This window comes from Charadrius vociferus, unplaced genomic scaffold (genome assembly GCF_000708025.1).
Source record: "Charadrius vociferus isolate BGI_N301 unplaced genomic scaffold, ASM70802v2 scaffold68, whole genome shotgun sequence".
Taxonomy (NCBI): Eukaryota; Metazoa; Chordata; class Aves; order Charadriiformes; family Charadriidae; genus Charadrius; species Charadrius vociferus.
In genome coordinates this window covers 2,113,708-2,135,657 of record NW_009649946.1, presented here as the reverse complement: position 1 = coordinate 2,135,657, position 21,950 = coordinate 2,113,708, and the positions used below count along the sequence as shown (strand labels likewise).

The 21,950-nt window shown below is 37.7% G+C and overlaps 1 protein-coding gene across 1 annotated transcript; it reads left to right on the top strand.

The window, feature by feature from the left end:
• Positions 1–6,481: 6,481 nt before the first annotated feature.
• Positions 6,482–19,914, top strand: SFT2D1 (SFT2 domain containing 1). The gene is made up of 7 exons (XM_009891450.1): positions 6,482–6,564; positions 9,125–9,207; positions 12,154–12,235; positions 14,615–14,650; positions 15,496–15,554; positions 16,997–17,026; positions 19,296–19,914. Exons 3-7 carry the CDS (start codon positions 12,167–12,169, stop codon positions 19,333–19,335), a joined length of 234 nt encoding a protein of 77 aa, XP_009889752.1. The 5' UTR covers positions 6,482–6,564; positions 9,125–9,207; positions 12,154–12,166; the 3' UTR covers positions 19,336–19,914.
• Positions 19,915–21,950: the final 2,036 nt, after the last annotated feature.

Below are 21,950 nucleotides of genomic sequence, written 5' to 3'. Positions count from 1 at the left end.
CGGCGCCGTGACGGGGAGGGTCGCTGAAGCCTCCCCCGCCCCAGACCTGCACCGGTGTCCGCGGACTCAGGCGCCGCCGCGTTGCCGCACTTCCCGGTCTGTGTACGTTCCCCGCCCCTCGGTGTCTGCCCGTCCGTGTCAATAAGCGGGAGGGACGGGGAGGCAAAAGGGAGACGAAAGTTCGCTGCGTGCGGCAAAAGGACAAAGGGTTTGTGGGTAGAAGGGCCTGCCCGGGAGTAAGGGTTTTGGCGAATTTTAGGTGTGTGGAGAGTGTTTTTGTTGTGTTGGTGGTTTGGGGTCGTTTGGTTTTATTTTCCACGTCCGACTTCGAGATAACAAGGTCTCTTTGTCTCGTGTGTCGTCCTACGTGGCCTTGATGATCAGTTAAATGATAGGTTTTCTTTCGAAATTGCTTCTTAATTTCCTTGTGCCCCTGGATTTGCAAAAGCCGTGAAAGACTTTCTCTAGACAGAGATAGTTTTGTCTTGTCTATATTGTGCTGACGTTCCTTTTTTTGCCCTATACTGCTCAAGTACAATTGTCGTTTCTATTTCTTTATTTTTATTTTTATTTCTTCTAGTAATTGTACTTTCAAGTATAATTAATTTTTCTATTTCATCTCCCTTATGAGGAAAGGCTGAGAGAGTTGGGACTCTTTAGCCTGGAGAAGAGAAGGCTGAGGGGAGACCTTATTATGGCATACAAGTATCTAAAGGGTGGGTTGAAGGAGGATGGAGGGAGACTCTTCTCGGTGGTTCCCAGTGACAGGACGAGGGGCAATGGGCACAAGTTGGAACATAGGAAGTTCTGTTCCAACACACAGAAAAACTTCTTTACAGTTCAGGTGACAGAGCACTGGCACAGGCTGCCCAGGGAGGCTGTGGAGTCCCCTTCTCTGGGGATTTTCAAGACCCGCCTGGATACAGTCCTGAGTAACGTGCTCTAGGCAATCCTGCTTTAGCAGTGGAGATGGACTGGATGATCTCTAGAGGTCCCTTCCAACTCTGAAGATTCTGTGATTCTTCCCCACCAGCTTCCTCAGCATCAGTTGTTTTTTTTTACTGGGCTTGAACGCCATACATTTCTGAGGCTTTACTTATCGGTTGGAGCAAAGCTGAGCATACTTATAAAGAACAATTTGTACCATCAGCTGCCTTTTAATTGGTGTGACTTCAGGTCAAAGTGCCCCACATCATGGAATATCTTGATACAGTGTGCAACAGAATGCTGGAGCATGGTGGAGGAAGGTGGAACGTAGAGCAGTCTGGATCTGAGCAACAGCTAATAAACCTTGGTGAACCAGCACAACCTCAGTATAGTTCGCATCTATGGCATACTATTAGGTCCAGCAGCTTGCTGCTGACACGCTTCACTTATCTTTGCACCGAGTAGCTGCTAGTCTTCAAGGTTAATGAACTTGGCCTCTTTGCCACAGTAAAGCAGCTAAACTGTATTCACACCTGACTGATTCTGGAAGCAGTATAGTGTCTGTGCTCTTTCACACCAGAGCTGGCTGCCAGCATTTGGGAGGGATGCTTCACCTTCTGATTTTATCACAAGATTTTCAAAGAAATACTTACTTTCCTGTTAATCTTAGTTGAATTACAAGAGGATTAATTGATCTGCCATCCCCAGGCACATTTCATGTGAGACACATGGTAGTGACATAGAGTTCTCTTTTACTTGATGCTGTGATATTTGTTTTAAGGCAGCAATCAGTAGATAAATACCTAAATATGTAATAATTTAATATTTAAGGTATGTATCCTGAGGAGGGAACTGATCTAAGAATGCATAATTTGTTAAATGTCAGTAACTAAGCTATAAATGTTGTTATAGCCATAGAAGACTTTACAAAAAGTCTGCCCATATTTAAGGCCTCTCCAGTACATGAAAGAAGAACATAGAAATATGCCTCTGGCATAGTGCAGAGGAGCTTCATGCTGAGAAGATGAACCAGAAAGATCTTCTTTAAAGTAAATAAATACCCACTGAAGAAAAACTCAAGTGTTTAGGTTAGATAACATCTCTATATTGTAGGTTTCTTTCAAAGCAGCAATGTATTTCTTGAACGTTGGAAATCAAGCCTCATTTTAGTGAGGAAATTCATATGTGACGTTCACTAGAGCTTTACAGCTGAATGGTGTTGGCTGTTTTTAAAGTGTGTGTAATACAGCAAAAAAGTATCTGCACCCATGCCAAGAGTGACGCATTTTAAGAGGTAAGGTTGTGAAAGAAGATATAAGGTTATACATTTTGTGTGTAAAAACTGTTTTAGATGACCTTTCTGGAACTGAGTCATGTGTTTGGTTAAAAACAATGGCCCTCTCTTTGGAATGGCTGATAGTTGTGTAATAGCCATCATATGGTTTACGTTCAAAAATGTCTCTGTATTCTGATCCTTCTTGATTTTTGCAGGACCATTACCATGAAGTCAGCAGTAATTCCTGTAAAGTAGAAGAAAAGTATATAGTGAGACAATTGTGTGATGATTCAAAACTTTTTAAACTCTTCAAATGGCCAACTGTCGCCTCTTGCTGCAATTAGATCAATTCTAAATATATATAAAAAAAATGGAATTAGAGGAATTTGCTACAAAAAAATCAATAATAAATTGTAAATGTACCAGTGTAATGATGTTGTCAGGGCAGTATTATGTTGCTTAGTTTTATCAACACTAAAACCAATATAAAATCAGTCGTTTGACACATTGGCTTGTTTTCTGGCTGTAGTTTCATGATAGTTGTCGATCGACAACTGCTTAAAGCAGTCAACAAGTCTTTAGCAAGAAGGAATAGACCAGATTTTTAAATTTCTTGTATTTTACTCTAAAGTGTTGATAGAAATACATATGAGGAAGCCTGTTTGAAAGATGAAAATATATATATCTATAAACACTTTTGGAAGTATTGCTTAAGAACTCAATTCTGCAAATGTACTCAGCATTTCTTTGAAATTTTCTCCATTACTTGCATATTCTTAAATTTACTATCAAGAAAAGATGTAATTGTTAACTTCTAGACTCTTTCTTAAAACCTGTAAAAGGAAGTGTTTCTATTTTTTTGCTTGCCCACATGAAAAAATTCCATAAGATGATTAACGTATGGGGGAGCAAGAAATGTTTTTGAACAAAGGCAGCCTTGCAGATTATCATTCATATGATTTATTTGGTATCCATAGCAAGCTGTTCAGTAAAGACACTGTTTTCTGTCTCTTCCAACTTGTGTATTAGACTATCACAAGACTATTCTTTATGTTTCAGAAGGTCTGCCTTCTGGATTCCAGTTTATACTTAGGGTTTGCTCTTGATTTCTGGATTTCTTGGTCACTTCTTTGATGTAATAATTTCTTGGAATATCCTGTGAATCTGTGCTTCTTGCCCAGGAGTTTGGCATTAAAGCTTAGCTATAGAAAACTAAGGGTTTCTACTTGATGATTTCTGGGTTTTTTTTGGGTTTTTTTTTTTTGCTTAGAAACAAGCTGATAAGCAGTGTAAGAAGAAGGGTATGTTTTACAGGAACCCTCTTGCTGCCACCACTGCACAGTTCTCCATATGAGTCTTTCCTCAGATGTGGAATTTTCATGGCAATTTTTGCAGTCTTCTAAGTGAAAGCTTCTGCTAATGCAAATGTCATAGTGTAATGCAAACTCTTCTTATCTGAAATCTATGATTAGCTGTACAGCTTATGAAAGACAATAAAAAAAGTTCTAATCGCCCTTACATTATTTCCTGCTTTCGTTGCATAGGCAGCTTAGACTTACTAACTTTTTCTTAGGGTTCTGGTTCATAGTCTCTGAGTGTACGTGTAAGAAACTAAGCTGTTGGTTCAGGGTGTCTCACAGCCTCTCTTACAGAAATTACTGCTCCTGCAGCACATACAGCAGAATAAGCAGGTGCTGTGTCAGGTCCTCAACTTTTACAGATTGTAGCACAAGCTGTAGTCTGTGGTTTAAGTAGTTGAACTATGTATGTGTTACGCAACTTCTGCAGCAAGGTGCTTCACTACAAGGGTGAAACAGGTATCTCGGAAAAGTAACCAGTTCCATTGCTTCCGTGAAACCAAAAAAGTATTAAGTATCAGGGACTAAGAAAATTCATTGCCACGCCTCCAGTTTCAGGATTTCAAACATTGCATTAACTAGGTTCAGCTTGGTAACATAAATGGTGATGGCATCAGGAATGGTTGGAGCATCAGCCTTCATTTTAATGCCAATTAATCTATTTAGTTTTATTATTAGAGAAAATGCTGTGTTGTGCTGCTCTGGCAGCCGTCATGCCACAGCTTACCTTCCTGCATTTCATGTGCATCTATTGTCAATCTAAGTTTTTAAGAATTAAATCCATAACAAGTATTAAACTACTTGTAAAATTGTATTTTAAATGTTGTGGCATTTTTTTGTTCCGAACCTTTGTATTCACTTATTTATGGTGTTGGTATTTTTCCCCCCTAATAACTGTTAGGGATTTAAAAGAAGATAAAGCTTTTTTCAAATGTATATGAAAACTGAAATTTCCTGGTAGTTGTTTCAGGAACACTGTCACATATTAAGACTAGAAGTAGAATAGCAGTAAGTGGCAGCAATGTGCCTGATACACCTGAAGAAATTATTTACCTTCATCCTTTCCCTGTTTTCTAGGCAATCTGAAATGCATGCATTGGGCGGACTGGTGGTATTGGCCCATCTACGCTTCATTTCTCAGCTGGGGTGGAAAGGATTTTTCCTTTATTTTGTGTGTGTGTGTGTGTGTACATGTGATTATTTGCATGAATAGGTGTAACTAAAAGCATGATTCAAATGGGTATCTTCATTTATGTCTTATCAGCTCTTCCTGCACTTCTTATATGTATAGGCATTCAGGAATATGACCATCAAATATGATTTCAAATACTAAATAATCTTTCAGTTACTGTTTTTGTCTATTTCTTTAATGCGTACATAAGGATAAAGAGTTGGACCTAACAAGGTAAGGTGCATCTTCTGACCTTTGGAAAGTTCTGTCTTAACTGCTGAACAGAGAGTAGGGGAAAGAAAATTCAGAACAATATTGTATCCCAGCTCTTTGCTCAAACAGTATGCAAGTGTAAGAGATTATTTTTAGTGTTCTGATCCTTCTTAAGTAAATATTCAAAGTATTTAATTTGATTAACTAAGGTTAGTAATTTTTTTATAAGTAGTAAGTAGTCTGAGCTATTCCTTGTTGACATATGTTCAGATGCTGATTCATCACAGCACATAAATGTGTACTTGTATGCGGACATGTTTCATTAAACTAGGTATGGATTCTTCATTTGTGCATATGTTGAAATCATTCTAATCAGTAACCAAATTTCATTCATTCACTTACCAGCGCCTGAAAGAGAAGTTTCTCAAAATAATAGGAGAAACATCAAACTCATTGGTTGGGGAAGCCCTAACTTGTGCATTTGGTTAATAATATTTGATGGAAGATATCTGTGGGCTAGATAACAAGAGGTCAAATTTGTTTGTCATCTGAACAAATGGGAAAGTCAGCTTTTGATGGTCATTTTATGTAAGCTGAAGCAACCCTTCACTTGGTAGACCAGTTTAAAATAGAATGCGTATTTAATTTTAGTGACCTGGAGCAAGCTGAAATACATTGTTCTTACAGCATGGGTGGAGAAGATGAGCTGAGCGTTATCTAACCAGTCACTTCTGCTGAAAGGGGCTGTTCTGCCTCCAGCTATATGGCCCAGCCTCTTTCCTTATATCAGTGCCGCCTCTTTTTCTGACATCTTGCTGAGCTGGTTTAGCTCATTAGTCTAGCATAGGACTAAGGCATCAGATAAGAAGGAGCACTAGTTCTTTTCCCACTTCGTGAATTGTGTCAGCTAGCTCAGCATCTTAAAGGGTCTTAGAGAGTCTGGAGTCACACTGGAGAAGCAGGAAGTAAAATTACCCCTTTCAGCAAGTTAGCTGTCTGATGAGACAAGCTGTGCTAATCTGCTTACACCTTCACCCTGTAAGGAACAGTAATTGAAGTGGAATCATAATGATTGCAGTGGATACTTGTAGTAATATGTACAATGGGTTCTGTCTAGTAGCAGGAAAAGGTCAATAGGAGCATGTAGTGCTGCACAAATAGGTATGTTCATCTGCAAATTGCCGGAAGGTCCATTCCTTCTTCTGCTTTGGTACAAGTGTAAGAATTTTCAATTGTAATTGTATGATGAAAAGAAAGCCTCTTTGGAAGTGGATCAGTATTGCTTGAGTGCCAGGTTATACCTTCACAGGTTTTGTCTTGTTTGTTTGTTTTGGAAATACGTTTCCAAATTGCTAATATAATTTCTTAAACGGAAATAATTAATATGCAAGCAACTGTTAAGCAAGGTAAAATAATAGTTTCTGGCTAAAACTGGTTTGAAATTAAGGACTTCAGTAGTCAGGAAAAAAATGTCCTTTAGATTGATTAAAACTGGGTTTGTAATATCCCTTTTTTTTTTTCCTTCTCTTAAGGTCCTTGATGCCTCAACACTCAGCTTTGGTACTCGAGTCAAATGGTTTGCCATATGTTTTGTTGCTGGCATTGTGTGTTCTATTCTTGTAAGTAAAGTGATTCTGTGTTTGCTTTATCATGTATCCTAAATTTTGTATCCATAAATTTAACTGGATGGTAAATGTATAATTAGCATATAGGGGCTGTTATTTTGTAAATTATGATTTTGACCATCTTTCTGTGATTCACATCAGAGAGCATTTTTGTTGTAGCGTAATAAAATTTCTTACTAAAAGGTTTGAACACTGAAAAAATATGCAATAGTTTTAATCTAGATTTGTGAGTGGTGTACTAGAAGAGAGCTTTTGCTGTTGTTTGGTGTGTACCCATCTTATTTTTATTCTCTCCAATTAGTGGGAAAAAAGAGATGGAAGCTTGAAAGGTTTTTAAAGGCTGAAGAAACCACGAGTGTTACCTGTCACACTCACAAATCAATAGGTGATGACTGTGGTAGCATGTTGACACTTGAAAAACCTGCTGCACTCCTGTTGATCTTATGGTCAGCAAATCATTTGTTTATTCTTGAACTCGAGGTGTTGGCAGGAGGCTCAAGCTTGCAGTTAAAAGCTGAGAACTATTAATTGATTGAGTCTATCAAAAACTGACACAGGTAACTTGCAGTACAAAGCAGTTCATCTGCACAGAAAGTCTCAGAAGCAGGGGAAGTAACATTGCGAAAGTATCTGGACCCCCGGGTTTGTGTTTTTTCTTTCTTTTGTTTTCTTTCCACACCGAAGTAGCATGTTAGTTCTTCACAGAGCATGACTTTTCAAGTAAGCCAGTCAGTAGCCTTTGGCTAATGAGTGTGGATGACACTGGCAGTTTTTGTGGAGACTGTCAGGCATACTGCCTTGACTTGTAATGAGTTCTGGTGGTAGGATGGAGAAACTTGTCCAGTGTGCATTAGTTTCTGGTTTTGCCATTATTTAGATGACTGCTGTTGCTCTTTCATTTACCGTGGAAAGTTTTTAAACCAAAGAGACTTGTGTAATGACAGGAAGAAGCAGCTGTGGAGGAGCAACCTGTTGATTGAGGCACTCGCTTAGAGATAGGCACTCACTGGATTCTCCTGCAGGTGGAAGCTTCTCATTCTTTATCAAAACTTGTGGTTTGTTAGACTCCCTGAGACCCAGAGGCAAACCAGAACAATTGCTGGTCTTACCTGTGAGATGTTTTATTTAAGCGGTTATCAGTTCAATAAAGGAACTGGACAGTGGTGTTCTTCATATTGATATCTGTGCCAAGTACAGTGACACAAACTCTGGCCAGATGCTTGTGTTAGAGAAGGGGCAAGTTCTAGGGAGGGAGCTCTAGTTTGGGTTGGAATGTCCCTTTTGTAGGGTTGCTTAAGCATTATTTGGTTGACTCCCTCCCTCTTCCATTTTTTTCACAAGTAATATTTAACCAATATCACCACAAATTTTAGTGTACGCCAGGTTTGTGCTGTAACACCTATTTCTGGACAGGTTGACATCACATTTTTTTTCTGCCCTTTTTTTAGTGTTTAATCTTTGTGACTATTCTGTATCACATGGTGTGAAACTATGAAACAACAAATAAAAGGCTTTAGGATCTTGTTTTCCTGAAGTTTCTTTGAGTTACGTTGAGATTGATAGGTAAGAGTCATAACTCTGCTAGTTTTTGTGGGCATCGTATCTTGGAGAGTTTGGAGGCAGTTCCCTAGCTAAGCTTTGCCACATGAAGCCGAGAGCTGGCAACTCTACCTTCTTCTGCTTCAGAATATGGACCTTTTGGTATCTTTATTATGTTTTGGGCTGGCCAAAATCGCACGTGGTGTTTTTTCTTTAGTCTTTGCAAAGTGTCGCAAGGCTTTCCTTATAGAATACAATTAAACTCTTCTCTTGCAGCTTTCCATGGTTGCTTGAACTGTGGTCTCTGCAAACAGATAGCACAGAGTCCCACTGAAATTGCAATTGTGTAGAATATAGTTGCTTTTTTTTGCTTTGCAGGACACAGTGTCCACATCACAGCTTTGGGGAAAAAAAAAAAAAAGGAAAAAAAAGTTTAAAAACCCCAAACAAACTAAAAAACTACATTTTGCTTCTAGTTTAGGCTCTATTTCTCCCTGATCATCATAGGGACTGTGATCAGCAGAAGGCTTTGGATTTTTGTGTTTAGTGGAAATAAGAGATGTCTGGAAGTAAGAATTCTAAAATATTTCTATTCCGCCCTGGTGTGTATCTAGACTGCAAGTCCAGATGGTTGATTGGAGGAGAAAGGAGATGGTGGATATTAGCGTGGCTTTATGACTTTTTTCCTTTATGTGCAGAGGTTTATGATGTATAGTGGGGCACTGTAACAAAACTGAAAGTGTCGTAAATAGAATATAAATAGTACAAATAAACATTAAACCAATATATTGTCTAGTTGTAAAAATATTGTGAAATATAGTAAATCAATACATTATTTTGCCAGTAGGTGGCAATAGAAGTATGCTGAATGTTGGCTACTACAGATCTGAGAACAGTATACTCAGCTACCATATGTTAGAATGAGTGTCTTCATAGTCTGAAAATACATTCATAGACTATAAAATCTAAGTAAATTTAATTGATTAAAAGCATACAAATAACCTATCTTTTATAGGGAACAGCATTGCTATGGCTTCCAAAGGGGATCAAACTTTTTGCAGTGTTTTACACACTGGGAAATATTGCTGCATTAGCCAGGTATGATTTCTTAATCGTTATTAGAAAAGTATCCTCCTTTTCATCTACACTTCCATTTGCTTTTACTTTCAAATGCTGTCTGTTGATGTGTATAAACAACATTTTCATATTGAAATGCTGATAACATAAAATCTTGTTTGTCTTACAGTTTTAAGATTAATAATTAGTATTAGTTATTCACTTGTTATTGCCCCAGCGCGATGTTTTACGTGATTGTTTTGTGGACTCATCTCAACTATTATCCTAAGTATGAATAACAAATTGCTGGCTGAATGTTTTGTACTTTTTACAGCTAAGTCCTTCTGCCAGGTACAGAGGTACCTCAGTTTCAGGAGCAGACTGGTCTGCCCACTGTGTGGATGCTTTGTTACTGGGAGGAGCTTTTTGCTTTTAACAGAGATCATCCTGTTTCTAGGAAAACTCTTTGAAAAAGGAGAGGCTCAGGAAATTCTTATTTTGTCTGTAAGGCCAGACAGAATCTAAAAATCATTCACAGTGTATTTTAAGCTGTGTGTGTGGTGCTTTGCAGTGTTCCATGTAGCAGTTAGTCTTAAAAGATTTGCAGAAGGGACTTCCTGGGATCTAAAACTTTTCTTTCACTGTCTGAAAGATGTGTAAGAAACAACTTAATCTCAAGAAAGTATTTTAAATTTCTGTTTGTCCTCCTTCTCTTACTCTCTTAGCACAGTTGAAGCATGGTCATGGGGGTCATGGAGTCTGGTCTTGACTTTCATGGACTGTGACTTTAGTCAAGTTACTTGAGTCAAAGCATTGTTAATCTGTTAAAACTCAGGCAATGTGACCTTAACGTTTGAGAAATGTGATGGTGTACTGCTTTTGCTCAACAAATTTGTTGGGGTAAAAAGATGTTTATACTGGAACTGAATCTCTTGTTTGTAGAACTATTCCATCTTGTACTAAAACAAGACAAAAAGTTAATACTGGACGTAGGCAAAACTGAGTATTTCCCTTTCTCTTCCTTACCTTATTCTTCATTGTTTATTGTTGGGTTTTGTGGGGGTTTTTTTGTTGTTTTTTTTTTAACCTAGCAATTTGGGTGTCTTTTCACTGCTTCAAATTAAATGAGTATTTTAGAAACTTGTTACTAATCAAGTCTTAATTGTCAGTGAACTAAGAGAAAAGCTTTTACAGACTGGTATTTCTTTTTGGAGAATGCTGAAAAACTTCAGTCTGTATTCCAACTAAAATTAGAAGTGAAAAGAGGCCCCATTGCCTTCAGTAGTCCTTTTAGATATAAACAACAGGCAACTGTGTTCTAAGAACAGTAGGAAATGACAATAAAGTCCTAAATTGATAAGAAGATTTACACTTTTTCAGGTTTGTTTGCAAGTATGTATTTAAAACAAATGGAGTTACAGCTCTTAATAAATAGTCTGGGCTAGCCTGTTTTTACTATAATTTTCTAGCCACAACCATGAAAGCAATGATACTTACTTGATTCTTCTCTGGGATTAGAGTACCTCTACAGAGTGTGTTGTATATAGGAAATATAATGTGTAAGTGGAGGACCTCCAGATTTTTTTTCGCAGCCTTTCTACTCCCTGTGGATTCTCTCACATCTCTGGAGAAGCTCTTGTGATGTCTGTCCTTCAATGCTGATCAGGCTAGCATCAATGCATTTTGCTTTCTATATTTTTTTCTGCCTATTTTATGTGGCCTGAACCTCCCTGATTTTTACCACATTTTCATCATCCATATCCGTCCACTAGCTAACTAATTTTTTATTCTAGTTCTTCAGGTCTCCTCTTTTTTTTGTCTTAGTTGAATTTTATGCCCTGGCAGGCAAGATTAAAAAATACTGAGAAAAAGTTAGTTTGGATTGCAGTGAATTGAAAACGTTTTTTTTCTATTGAATTGAGAACACCTTTTTTTTCCATATAGTATGGCCTTTTGAGGTCTGTCTACGCAACTTAAAGAAAAAAAAAAAGCGAAGACAAGGGGATATATACATAAAGTTGCTGGTAGGAGAACATCTGGGGGTGGGAGACTGTGGGTTCAGTTTACTGATTGGGACATGGATTCCCATACTACTTCTGTTGTAGACGATGCATGCTTCACCAGGCTTGTGACTAGTTTCAGGAGGGAGCTCTACCAAACTCTTCTCTGCTACTAATTGTTTTATTTCATATAAATAAATATTAACTGGAAAAGGAGTTAAATTAGGTTTCGTGTTTTGTAGTAAAGCATTCAGAGCACCACAAGGTTACAGGCATTCTCACTGTCGCACTAAATACCTTCTACAAAGCAGAATGGCTTCAATGACAAGGAAGGAAGGGACTCATCTCAGAATATTTCAAGCCAGATAATTACTCCTATGGTTGTGAATTCTTGGTTCACATCACATTTTTTTGCATGAACACGTACGGCATAGCGTTGCTGATGGTTTTTATACTCCTTTCAAGTTAACTACAGAGTAGAAGAAAGCAGGAAGATTTAAAACAAATTACTGAAAAACTTCCTTCTGTTATTCCTTGCTGATTTTGGGCAAAGAGTTAGAGCTTCTCTGTAATATTGATTGTAGCTACTTGCATGCTGCTTGGGTAAGGAGCTTACTGTTAAACAGAAATTTTCTAAAGAAGTTTGGTCTTTGTATTCTTTGCATTCTTTTGAAAAGTCAGTTCTCAGAACAGCCTCAACATGAAATTCACTAGACTTCAACTTGACAATCCTCTGCTGTAAGTTGTAGTGTTTTGGAAAGAATTTCACAAACAAGGCAACTCCATACATAGTCTGTTTCTAGGACTAAATTTGTGGAATATTTCACTTTTCATTTTAGCAGGTCTTTGTTACTAAAGACTGAAACACTTTTTTAAAGCCTTTATAGTCATCTCTCTGTTGGAAAACTAGTTCATTACCTATTGTCTTTTGCAAAGATTTCTTTGAAAGTGACTTACTGTTTGTTTTGGTTTTTTCCCCTCCTATTAGTACCTGTTTCCTGATGGGGCCATTGAAGCAATTGAAAGCAATGTTTGAGCCAAAAAGATTAGTAGCTACACTTGTGATGTTGGTAAATATACTGTCTTTACTTTCTTTTGTTAAAAAGTTTTCCTTTAGCCTCAAAGCTAAATCTGAGGCTTTACTAAAGGGAGGTTATTTCTCAGTCTGCCTCTTCTTTGTACTGAGTAATAATATTAAAGCTAATTAACTCTGTGTTTCATAAAGATTGTCTAACTCCTTTCTATCATCCTGTGGTTTTGTTGCTTATGATTTCTTTTTTTAAATTAATAATTTGGAGTAAAATGCCCTTTGCTAATTATTTCTTACTAAATGCTAATATTAGGTTGATTATTTTTGTTTCCTCAAACAATTTCTTCAAGAACAAGGCTAGAGGGAGACTTCTTGGCTACCGTGAAAAGTCAGTGGTCACCAAGTCTAGCTTGACAGATGTTTGTTGGCTGCAGCTCTGTTTGTATAGCTTAGTGGTTCAGCACTTTCAAAGCAATGGAGAAAATTAATTTCTCTCCCCAAAATCCGGGAAGCTATATGTTCAGCTTCACACTTCTCCGTTGTGGGGTCCTTGGCTCCTTTATTTCCATTACCATCATTTCTTCTTCCAGGAGGATGGAAAAAACAGCCCTGTCCCCAGTCTCTGAGTTCCTATCCATAAACTCTATATTAGGTAGTTAAAAACAAGTTTCTGCCCTTGCTGCTTCTGTTTTGTACTTATTTTCTCTCTTGTTCCTCCTGATTTGTTTCAACTTTATTTTTGAAATGTAGTTGGCTGTCCTATTCGCCCTATCATATAGCTTTCTTTTCTAGTTGATTACAACTGGTGTGGATAAGTAACTCCTCGTGAATTCTTTCTGGATGGCTGTCATATGGGTTGTATATTCTTTCTGTCACACACCTGCATGAAAAAAAAGTTATAATCTCATTTGAGAAGCTCACATTTGCCCACATATTTTGGAGAAGTGACAAACCTTGCTTGGACTTTGTTAAAGAGGTGACTTTTTGCCATCTCTTCCAAATCATACCAAGTTACAAGTCCTAGGGAAGTTATGCTTCATAGGTCTACAGTAAAAACATCCAAGAATATCTCCAATTCCCTAGACTCTGTTTGCTGAGCATGAATTCACCAGCACTTTACAGCTGTGGGCATTTTCTGCTCAAGCTGAGGGCCTAAACCAGGCACTAAAACCCCTAGCTTAAAAATTATTTGCTCTGGCGACCCTGTCATCCACTGTGCTCGTACATGGTGACAAAGAAAACAACTTGCTTTGAAGGGTGTAGAAACAAGGCACATCAGGGAAATGAAAGGATAAGAAAGAGCAGAAAAAAACATCACAGAGCTACCTACATACCTGTGCAGACGAGCTGCCGACAGGGTTAGGAGAAGACAGATTGAAAGGTTTCATTTAATAGGAAATAGGAAGATTGGATGAGAACTAAGACTGTTAGGATGGAAAATTTCAGTAATACAGAGAAGAACTGGAAAACTTCTGAAGTTTAGAAAACTTTTGATGTATTTGAGTGTTTTCTTCCCCATCCTAACACAAAGCTAGAATTATAGGTGACTCAGGAGTCACAAATATGTTTGGAAAATTCAAGATGCTGCTATTTTTCTTTCTTTCAATGAAACACCAACAATTTTTTTTCAGTGAAAATTAATTGAGAGTTTTTTTCTGTTTTCTACTATGGGTATTGACAAATGGAGGGAGCCAGGTGAGATTTAGTGGAAAAGTTCAAAGTGATGGTTAAGCTTGCACAAATGGTGTGATTAATTTGGCATAGTAAACCATGTAATTGTAATGTTCCATCAAAGATGTAGCTTGAAAAAAGCTTCATGTGAGCTTTTTCACTGTGTATGAGGCGGCTGCTCCCTAGTGGGCTCTTCATTACTGTCAGAAGAAGCAGAGCCTGTGTTTGCCAAATACTGCAATTGTGAGTGGGTGTTTTTAATAATGGATTGCTCATGGTGATGTGCATACCTTTCTTGTCAGATGTTGGTGTTATGAATTCTGGATCCAAAATGATCCTATGTATTGAAATAATAGAATAGCAGTTCCCAGACTACTTGGTTGCTTTCAAGCAAGCTTTGTCATCTAAGCCCACCTCTTAATAGACCTAACACATAAGGCTACACAGACCTGGTTGTAGTCCTCATGGTTCCTGAAGTCAGATCCTACCTCCTCTTTCTTCTAAGACTTGTCCCAGCCCTTCTGGCCATGGAGCACATCATACTGTCCTTTGGAAAACACCACTTTACATGGAGTGCAGCATATAGTCACTGTGTGACAGCCTTTAGCTCTGCTTGTTTCATGAGTCAATTCTGAAAATGCTGATTACACATTGTAAACATGAAAACAGTTACTGTATTTGCTTTGTGTATTTGAGTATTCATTCTTTTATTTTTTTTTTTGTCATCTCTCCTTTTATCTCCGCCCAGCTTTTCCTAGTACTGACTCTGTGTGCTGTATTCTGGGTAAGTGAGAATACTTTGTTCCTCTAAAGAGCAATCTAGCTTGCTTAGTTTATTAAATTGTATTACAGCTTACAGTTCAGTTGCAGAGGAAAGACAAGCTCTTAGTTTATTAAATTGTATTACAGCTTTAACATACAGTTCAGTTGTAGAGGAAAGACAAGCTTGTGTGTGTGTGTGTTTGTGTGTGGAATTTGTTTTCAACTGCAGTTGAGTTTAGATGGAGTGATGAGCTTGCTCGCTACACAGCAAATGCACCCTTCTACCTGCCTGTGATGTAGATGAGAATACAAAATCTAGAGCATTACGTTCAGTCTGCAGACCTCTGGACTAGGAACTAAGAAAAGCAAGTTAAAATATACTTTCATCTTAGTGATGTGTACTTACGTCAAAGAATATCAGAGAACATGTAGTGGTCTTTAGAAACCATGCCTACAGAATATTAAACTGATTGAGACAAAGGAAGTGAGACAGAACAAGTACCTTCAGGCATCTTGAATGAAAAACTGGCTGTAGTTATGTTCTGTAGAAGTAAATATGTAACTGAAGTGAACTTCCGTATTTGCAGAAGTACAGTATCATGAATGAAAGTGAAAGTGTCAGCATTGATGCTGTTAAGTGTTTTCAAAGCTAGAGAAGGTTTTCATAGCATAATGTTAATGGAGTGACAGATAAAATTAATGGAAAGTTGTGAAAGAGTGGAAGGGAGTAGCAAATTATGTTAAGACAAGGGAATTTAGGCGTTGTCAGTTAACTAAATTTTTGGCTGAACAGGCTGTTGCAATTGTTTGCAGTATAGACTGGTACAAAATGAACTAACTTGCAATATTTGCTTGATTTTTACTTAGTGGAACAAAAAAGGTTTGGCGGTGTTATTCTGCATATTGCAGTTCTTGGCAATGACCTGGTAAGATTCTTAATTTTATTTTTTTCTCCCTGCCCCTACACCCGCATGATTATAAACCTATATATATATATATATTTATGCTTTGCATAACATAAGTGTGCCCAAGTGCTAGCCTCAATCTGTTTTTCTAAGCTAGGCTGTGTAACTTCAGGAAAATGTATATGCAATCGTCTTGCAAAAATGGTAATTTTAAGTATATGCTGCAATGCGTGAACTTATGAGACATTATGAAAGGAACATATATGCAAAAAGATTCTCATGCTTATTCTCGGTTGTGAAAACTGTATATTCATATGCCCTGCTTTTCATTATCTCCCTCTTTTTTGAGTTCTAACTGAATTTTTGTTTTTGAGGTGGAGGAAACTAAGTAACATTTTCATAGGGTGTGTCCTGGCCCAAGCATATTTAGCAGCACTGGGGAAAGAGGGGGTGGATGTGGGAGGGTAAATTTAGTGCAGCAGGTGCGATGATGACCGTCCAGATGTGCTCGAGGGCTGGGCTTAGGAATGTGTGAGCACAGTTAGGTGGATGCTTGCAAGCCTGGCTGAAGTTTTGGAAGTTACTGCTTTCTCCATGGAGATATGACTGAAAATACTTGGTCTCCTTGTTCAGGGGAATTAGTTGGTACGAGCTCTTAGGCGATCCAAGGTCACCACAGTTCTTGTCTGTACTTGCCCTGAATACACAGTGTCTATACTGAACTTGAATGTGAGGACAAATAGCCGTTTGTTTAGGATAGGGACTGTGGGGCATCATGCTGAGCCCAGGTAGATGCTTGATACTAGATAGAGGAAAGACTGCGAACTCAAACTGTCCTGCATGTTTACAGCAGACAGCTTCACATATGTTAATTTTCCTAGAGCTTGATCGGGCTGGGCATGAGAACAAAACACATCCTGGAGGCTTGCAAGAAGCAAATTTCAGAGGGTAATAGAATTATCAGCTGTTTGAGTGTTACAATTGTGGTGTATTATTTATACTACAGCATATATCTGTATTTAGGGCTACATAAATAATATGATTAGAAGATGTATATTTGCACAAGAATGTGTATTGTGTTTTAAACTGGAAAAAGTTGTCTCTATCATCTTGAAGAATACAGTTTTCCCAGAAATCTCCATTCCTTTTGAATCTAATGATAGTGAATCTGCTTTTTTATGTGCAGTAGAAGTTATGAACTATTAAAAAAAAAAAACAAACAACACAAACAAACATAAAAAAAACTCCCAAGGAAAAAGTAAAACAAGGAGTCCTTGGCGTATGTTTAGTTCTTGTCCAAACATGTTGTCTTTTCTTCCGTAAGCATTAAATTAAGTAGGTAATGTTGTTTAAAGTTTTGTTAGAACAAGTTGCTTTTATTAATGCTGGACTGAAGTGAAACAATTGGGTTCTAGGAGAGACATGAATACTCTGTCAAATATACTTTTTTCTCTTTTTTTCAGGTATAGTCTGTCATATATTCCTTATGCAAGGTGAGTCTGCATAATTACTTCCATCTTAACAAAAGTCACTTATCTTTGTGCTAGGGAGGAGGAAAACCTAACCTCCTCCCTTTCCTTTTTAATTTTTGGAAAATGACATAGCTAAACTCAAAATAATGCTTAATATAAACTTTAAATACAAGTAGAGTGCATAGTAATTATATTTGTTAAATCTCATTCTAGTTTTCACCACTGAAAAAGAATTTAGTTTTTGTTTAAAATCTCTAGTGATTTAAAAATGCACTGATGCAGTAGGAACTTTTCCAGTACTTACTTTAAAGATAACTTTTAGATCTGAGTTCTTAATTAAAAGCAAACAAACAAGCATTGTTTCAGCTGCTAAATCTACTTCTGAATTCCTCCATAATTTTTAGGAGAGGCAAAGGCAATGCTTCGCGCTGATTTTCATTTTGGCAAGCTTCTCACTTTCTTTTCATTCTTGTATGCACAAAAAGGGAATGAAAGCTAGCCAAACACATAGTGAAACTACATGCAAGTAAACAAACTGAAGAGTCTGTTTTTTCTATAATGTGTCACATTACATATTGTTTGGTCTATAAAAAAATAAAGTGCTTGCATGTCTGTATTTTACGTAATGAGGTTTTCTGTAGTGAAAGTGGGGAAAAAAAGAATAAAGTATTGCTTCTCGCTTTCATCTGATATCTTCCTGTAATGTTTCTGTAACTTTGCTGGAAAAAATTTATACTACAGATTTTTATTTTTTTTTTAAAGATTCAGATTTGATTTAGGGACGATTAAGCTGTATGTGTTTGGTATTTTGTTGGGGTTTTTTTTAAGATAGTAGTTGATAATTACAATGGATTAAATACTTTAACTGAACTCAGGCTTCAAGTTTTCATCCTACTATTTCTGACATCTCAAGCTAACGCAGTTAAAAGTAGTATTCTGAATTCTTGTAGTTCCTGTGACCACGTGACAGCCTGAGTAGGGTCACTCATTCTTTTTTTTTTTTTTTTTTTTTTCCTTAATGTTCTGCTCTGCACAGAAAGCAGAACAAGTTGAGCTACAAGTCACTGGTCTTTTCTTCCCTACCAACAGTACTTTACGTTCTGGTCGAAAAAAAACATTAGGTTATATGCATCACTTAATTTCTTTGGTTTTATATGTCTATTAGATTTTATAAGCCAAAGAACAGAATTTTACACAGGCTGCTTTTAGTAGTACAGTGATTTCTTAAGGGATTGCTGAGTTATTTGCCTATGTGTAATGCTATCATAAATTTCTTATGTAGGCTGCCTTTCTTACAGAAATAGGGATCTAAACCATGTTAAGTGCTAGAGAACTGTATTATGTAATTTGTTTAAATTATGCATTAATTGTGATTTCAACAAAATTATCATTACTTGGTTTAACTCTAATGGTTTACTCTTAACAGCAGTGTACTTGTTCATGGTTTTAGGGTTGGTTTTGGTTTGGCTTTTGTGTTGGTTTGTTGTTTCAGGTTTTTGGGTTTTTTTCCAATTAATGGTGGCATGGCAAAATAACCACAAACCAACAACAAAAAACCCCACCGAAACAACAAAAACCATACATACAATGACTTTAAGGAGTCATGATAGTATTTTTCTTCATTTTTCAAACTGACTAGCAACAGAATACGAATTCCACTCCCTAATAAGTTGTTAGATTTTTGAGAAAATGAAAAATAAAGGAGACTAAAGTGAGTGATCTAGGTAGTATAGTCAGAAAACAGTTTGTTTATTGTTGGTTAAGTAGACCGCTTCAGATCTTTCAAACCTTAAGGCTGAGCCAGCTCTTCATCCTGCGCTGTTAGTACCTGCGCTTCACACCCTTCAGGCCTTGGGTTTTTTTCCCCTGCAACATGCTGGTCTAACTCCGCCATGGTTCGGACTCACAGCACCTGGGCTTTGCTGGTTGTCTGGGTTTGGCGTGTTCCTCAGCCATGCCCGTGCTGGCCAGCCTTTGCGAAATAAGGCCTTGACCTTTGCTAAGCCACCAAGTGTGCCACAGAACAATTTTTAACACCGTGTCTGCATTTTAGCGCGTGCTTGAGTGTAAACAGTATGGAAGACTTAGACAATATGGGCAGACCTGAGCTTTAGAATGTGCTGGAGCCTTTGCTTTAGCTGGTGCTCTAGATGTACTCAACATGGCTGTTAAGATCCTGCATTTGATAAACTATGTATTTTTGTCTTTAGTTTATGTAATATTTTAAAATATATAAATATGTATCTAAAGAAAATAACAAGTAACTGACTTTTTTTTTTTCTTTTTAAAGGGATGCTGTGATTAAATGCTTCTCATCCTGTCTAGAGTAAATTTAAAACAGGAACCACTGTATACTTCAAAAGCCAACTTTATTCCTCTGTGAATTTTGCTTGGAAAACTATACTTTTCCACTCATGAAATACCCAGTAACAATGTAGTATTGTCCTTGCCTTTTCCATTGGGGGATTAAATAATTTTTACTAGAAAGTTTTAAAAATTAATTGGGTGAACTGTTTGTGTTTACCCTGGAACTTCTAAGGTTGGTTTGGTTTTTTTTTTAACAAAAAGAGTACATTTAAATACTTTGTGCAGAGTAGTCTTAAAACTACCTTGCATCCAGTAACAGTTTATTCCCCAGTGGAGGCAAGCCACTAAGATCTGGGTAGCGTGCATAAAGATTTAATTTAAAGTTCTGTCTAAAATTTTCAATGTGCCATTTATGTTTGTATATTATTCATTGTGTGCTTTTCCAAAGACAGAGTTTTATAAATGTTGTAAAGATTGGGTAAGTTATAATTAACTGCTCCTTTGAAATGTCTATACATGTGCCTTATGGAAAGAGCTTAATGAGAATATGTGAAAGATCTGTTTAAACCTTGTTAGATTTTATTAAAAAGCTATATTTTAAACATTTTTTTTTTTACTTTCATACTTAAATACTGTTACTAAAAGAACCTATGGCTAATGTATAAATGAGATTTGTGAAATAAATCAGTTTTAAAGGTGCCTAAACTACTTTGTATTTGGGAATCTGCTATAGAGAGGTGAATTTCAGCATTACACTTGAATAAATTCAAAAATATATTTAAAAAATGGGATATGTGTATGACTATATCCGAATTTGGTTATCAGATTTGCAGAAGTGACTTTAAAACTTCTCTGCGTCAGTATTTAGACAAACAGTTCATTCTGACTTAAACTGATAATGGATTGAAGTGAAATACCGTAATACTCTGCCTAGCTTCAGTAAGAAGTTCTCATTTCTCCTTTTTTGCAACTATGAGTTATTCAGGAGCACAGTTAAAATCTTAATGTTTGGCTGATACTATGTTACAGGAGGTTCTTTTTAGCACAGGGAGTGCTTGATTACCTGCCTTCTAAATCCCAGTTGTTTTGGATTTCGTTTTCTGCTAATCCACAAACAGAAGAAGGAAGGAATTTGAAAAGATGTGAGCTTAAGTGTCAAGAAGGGGAAACCCCCTCGTCCTTTAGTATACAGAGTTCAGGCTAAGGGGCAAATTGCAGTATGTTCCTGTTAAATCTCAATGTATGTTGCACAAAATAGCAACATCTTTTAGGGTGGGCTGTATAAAGGGTGATTGCATGATTTTGCAGCTAAACTGCCAACCAAGCCTCACCTTTTAACTGATCAGTAACACTAAATTGCCCAGTGAGGCATCCTTCCTGCTGGTGGTACGGGACCAGGCATTCCCGACCCTGCGGCAGGCTCCTGGGCTCGTCAGTACTGTGTGGTGTAGCGACAGCCTCTTCAGCTCTGCCCGTCACAGCCCTTGCGTGCTGGTGGACACTTGACTGAATTTGCAGTTCCTTTTAGTCTTCAGTTTGCGTTGAAGATGAGCTAGTCCGTGCGTAGGTAGTGATGGATGTCATCCTGAAAATGACTGTCACAGCCCCTTACCCAGTTGCTGTTTCCTGCGGGGGCACTGACCGTAACTGGCACTGAAGAGATCCCATCCCACGAGTCAGTGCTCCAGGGTTGGTTTTGCCCATCGACCACCAGTTCTGGTACATGATCACCTTCACTGTAATTTTTAATTAGAATGGTATTAATCATTCAGATTTTTTATTTCTTTCTTTAGGCACTGTGGTAAATAACAAAACTAACACCCATTAGTTAACATCAGTATTGGATCACCAGAACAGAATTGGTTCAAGAACTGAAGTCCAAAAATTCCACGTACTGGTGTGCTTTTATGTGCACGTAGATCTGTGGTATTATGTGTTTTATATATTTTTCTCTCCTGAACGCTTACGGATTCACTTTCTTCACCTGCACACAGAGCACACATGCTGTGCTCTTTCGTCAATACCTTTTGCTCCTTCACATCCAATTTTTGTTTGCTGTGTATCAATATTCCAAAGTTCACAGCTGATGCATCCTCATTGTGTGACACCCCTTTCGTGACAGCATGAAACCACAGATGTGGAGATCTCTGTCCCTGTGGATTGCATAGATCCTACCCATCTTTTGATAAAATTCTGGTATGACTCCTTAGACAAAATTTTGGAATGGTAGTAATCTTGGATTCACAGGAAATTCGTGCTTCCTTATTCCTACTACTAACCTTGTTATTGTCTAGGGTACTTGAAAAGTTAGGGAATGACTGCCACCTTCCTCCTCAAAAAACCCTGTAGGTGTTGAGGAAGGAACTGAGGCTCGGAAGCAGGATCTCTGGTCGAGGCGCTGCATTACCAAGCCAGGCTGCTCTTGTTCTCAGAGGACAAGCATGTGTATTTTGGAATTTCATGTAGGTGCAAGTCTGCTCTAGGTCTTAGTGGGGCTGACAGTACTCTGCTCTTGTCTGCCTGCTGTTATTCACGGTAATTCAAGCAGTCGAGGAGCTCAAAATATCATCATCAATGCTTGGACGCTTGAGGACTTTGGGAGGAAGCGGGAGCCTGCCTGCCCTGGGGGCCGTGAGCC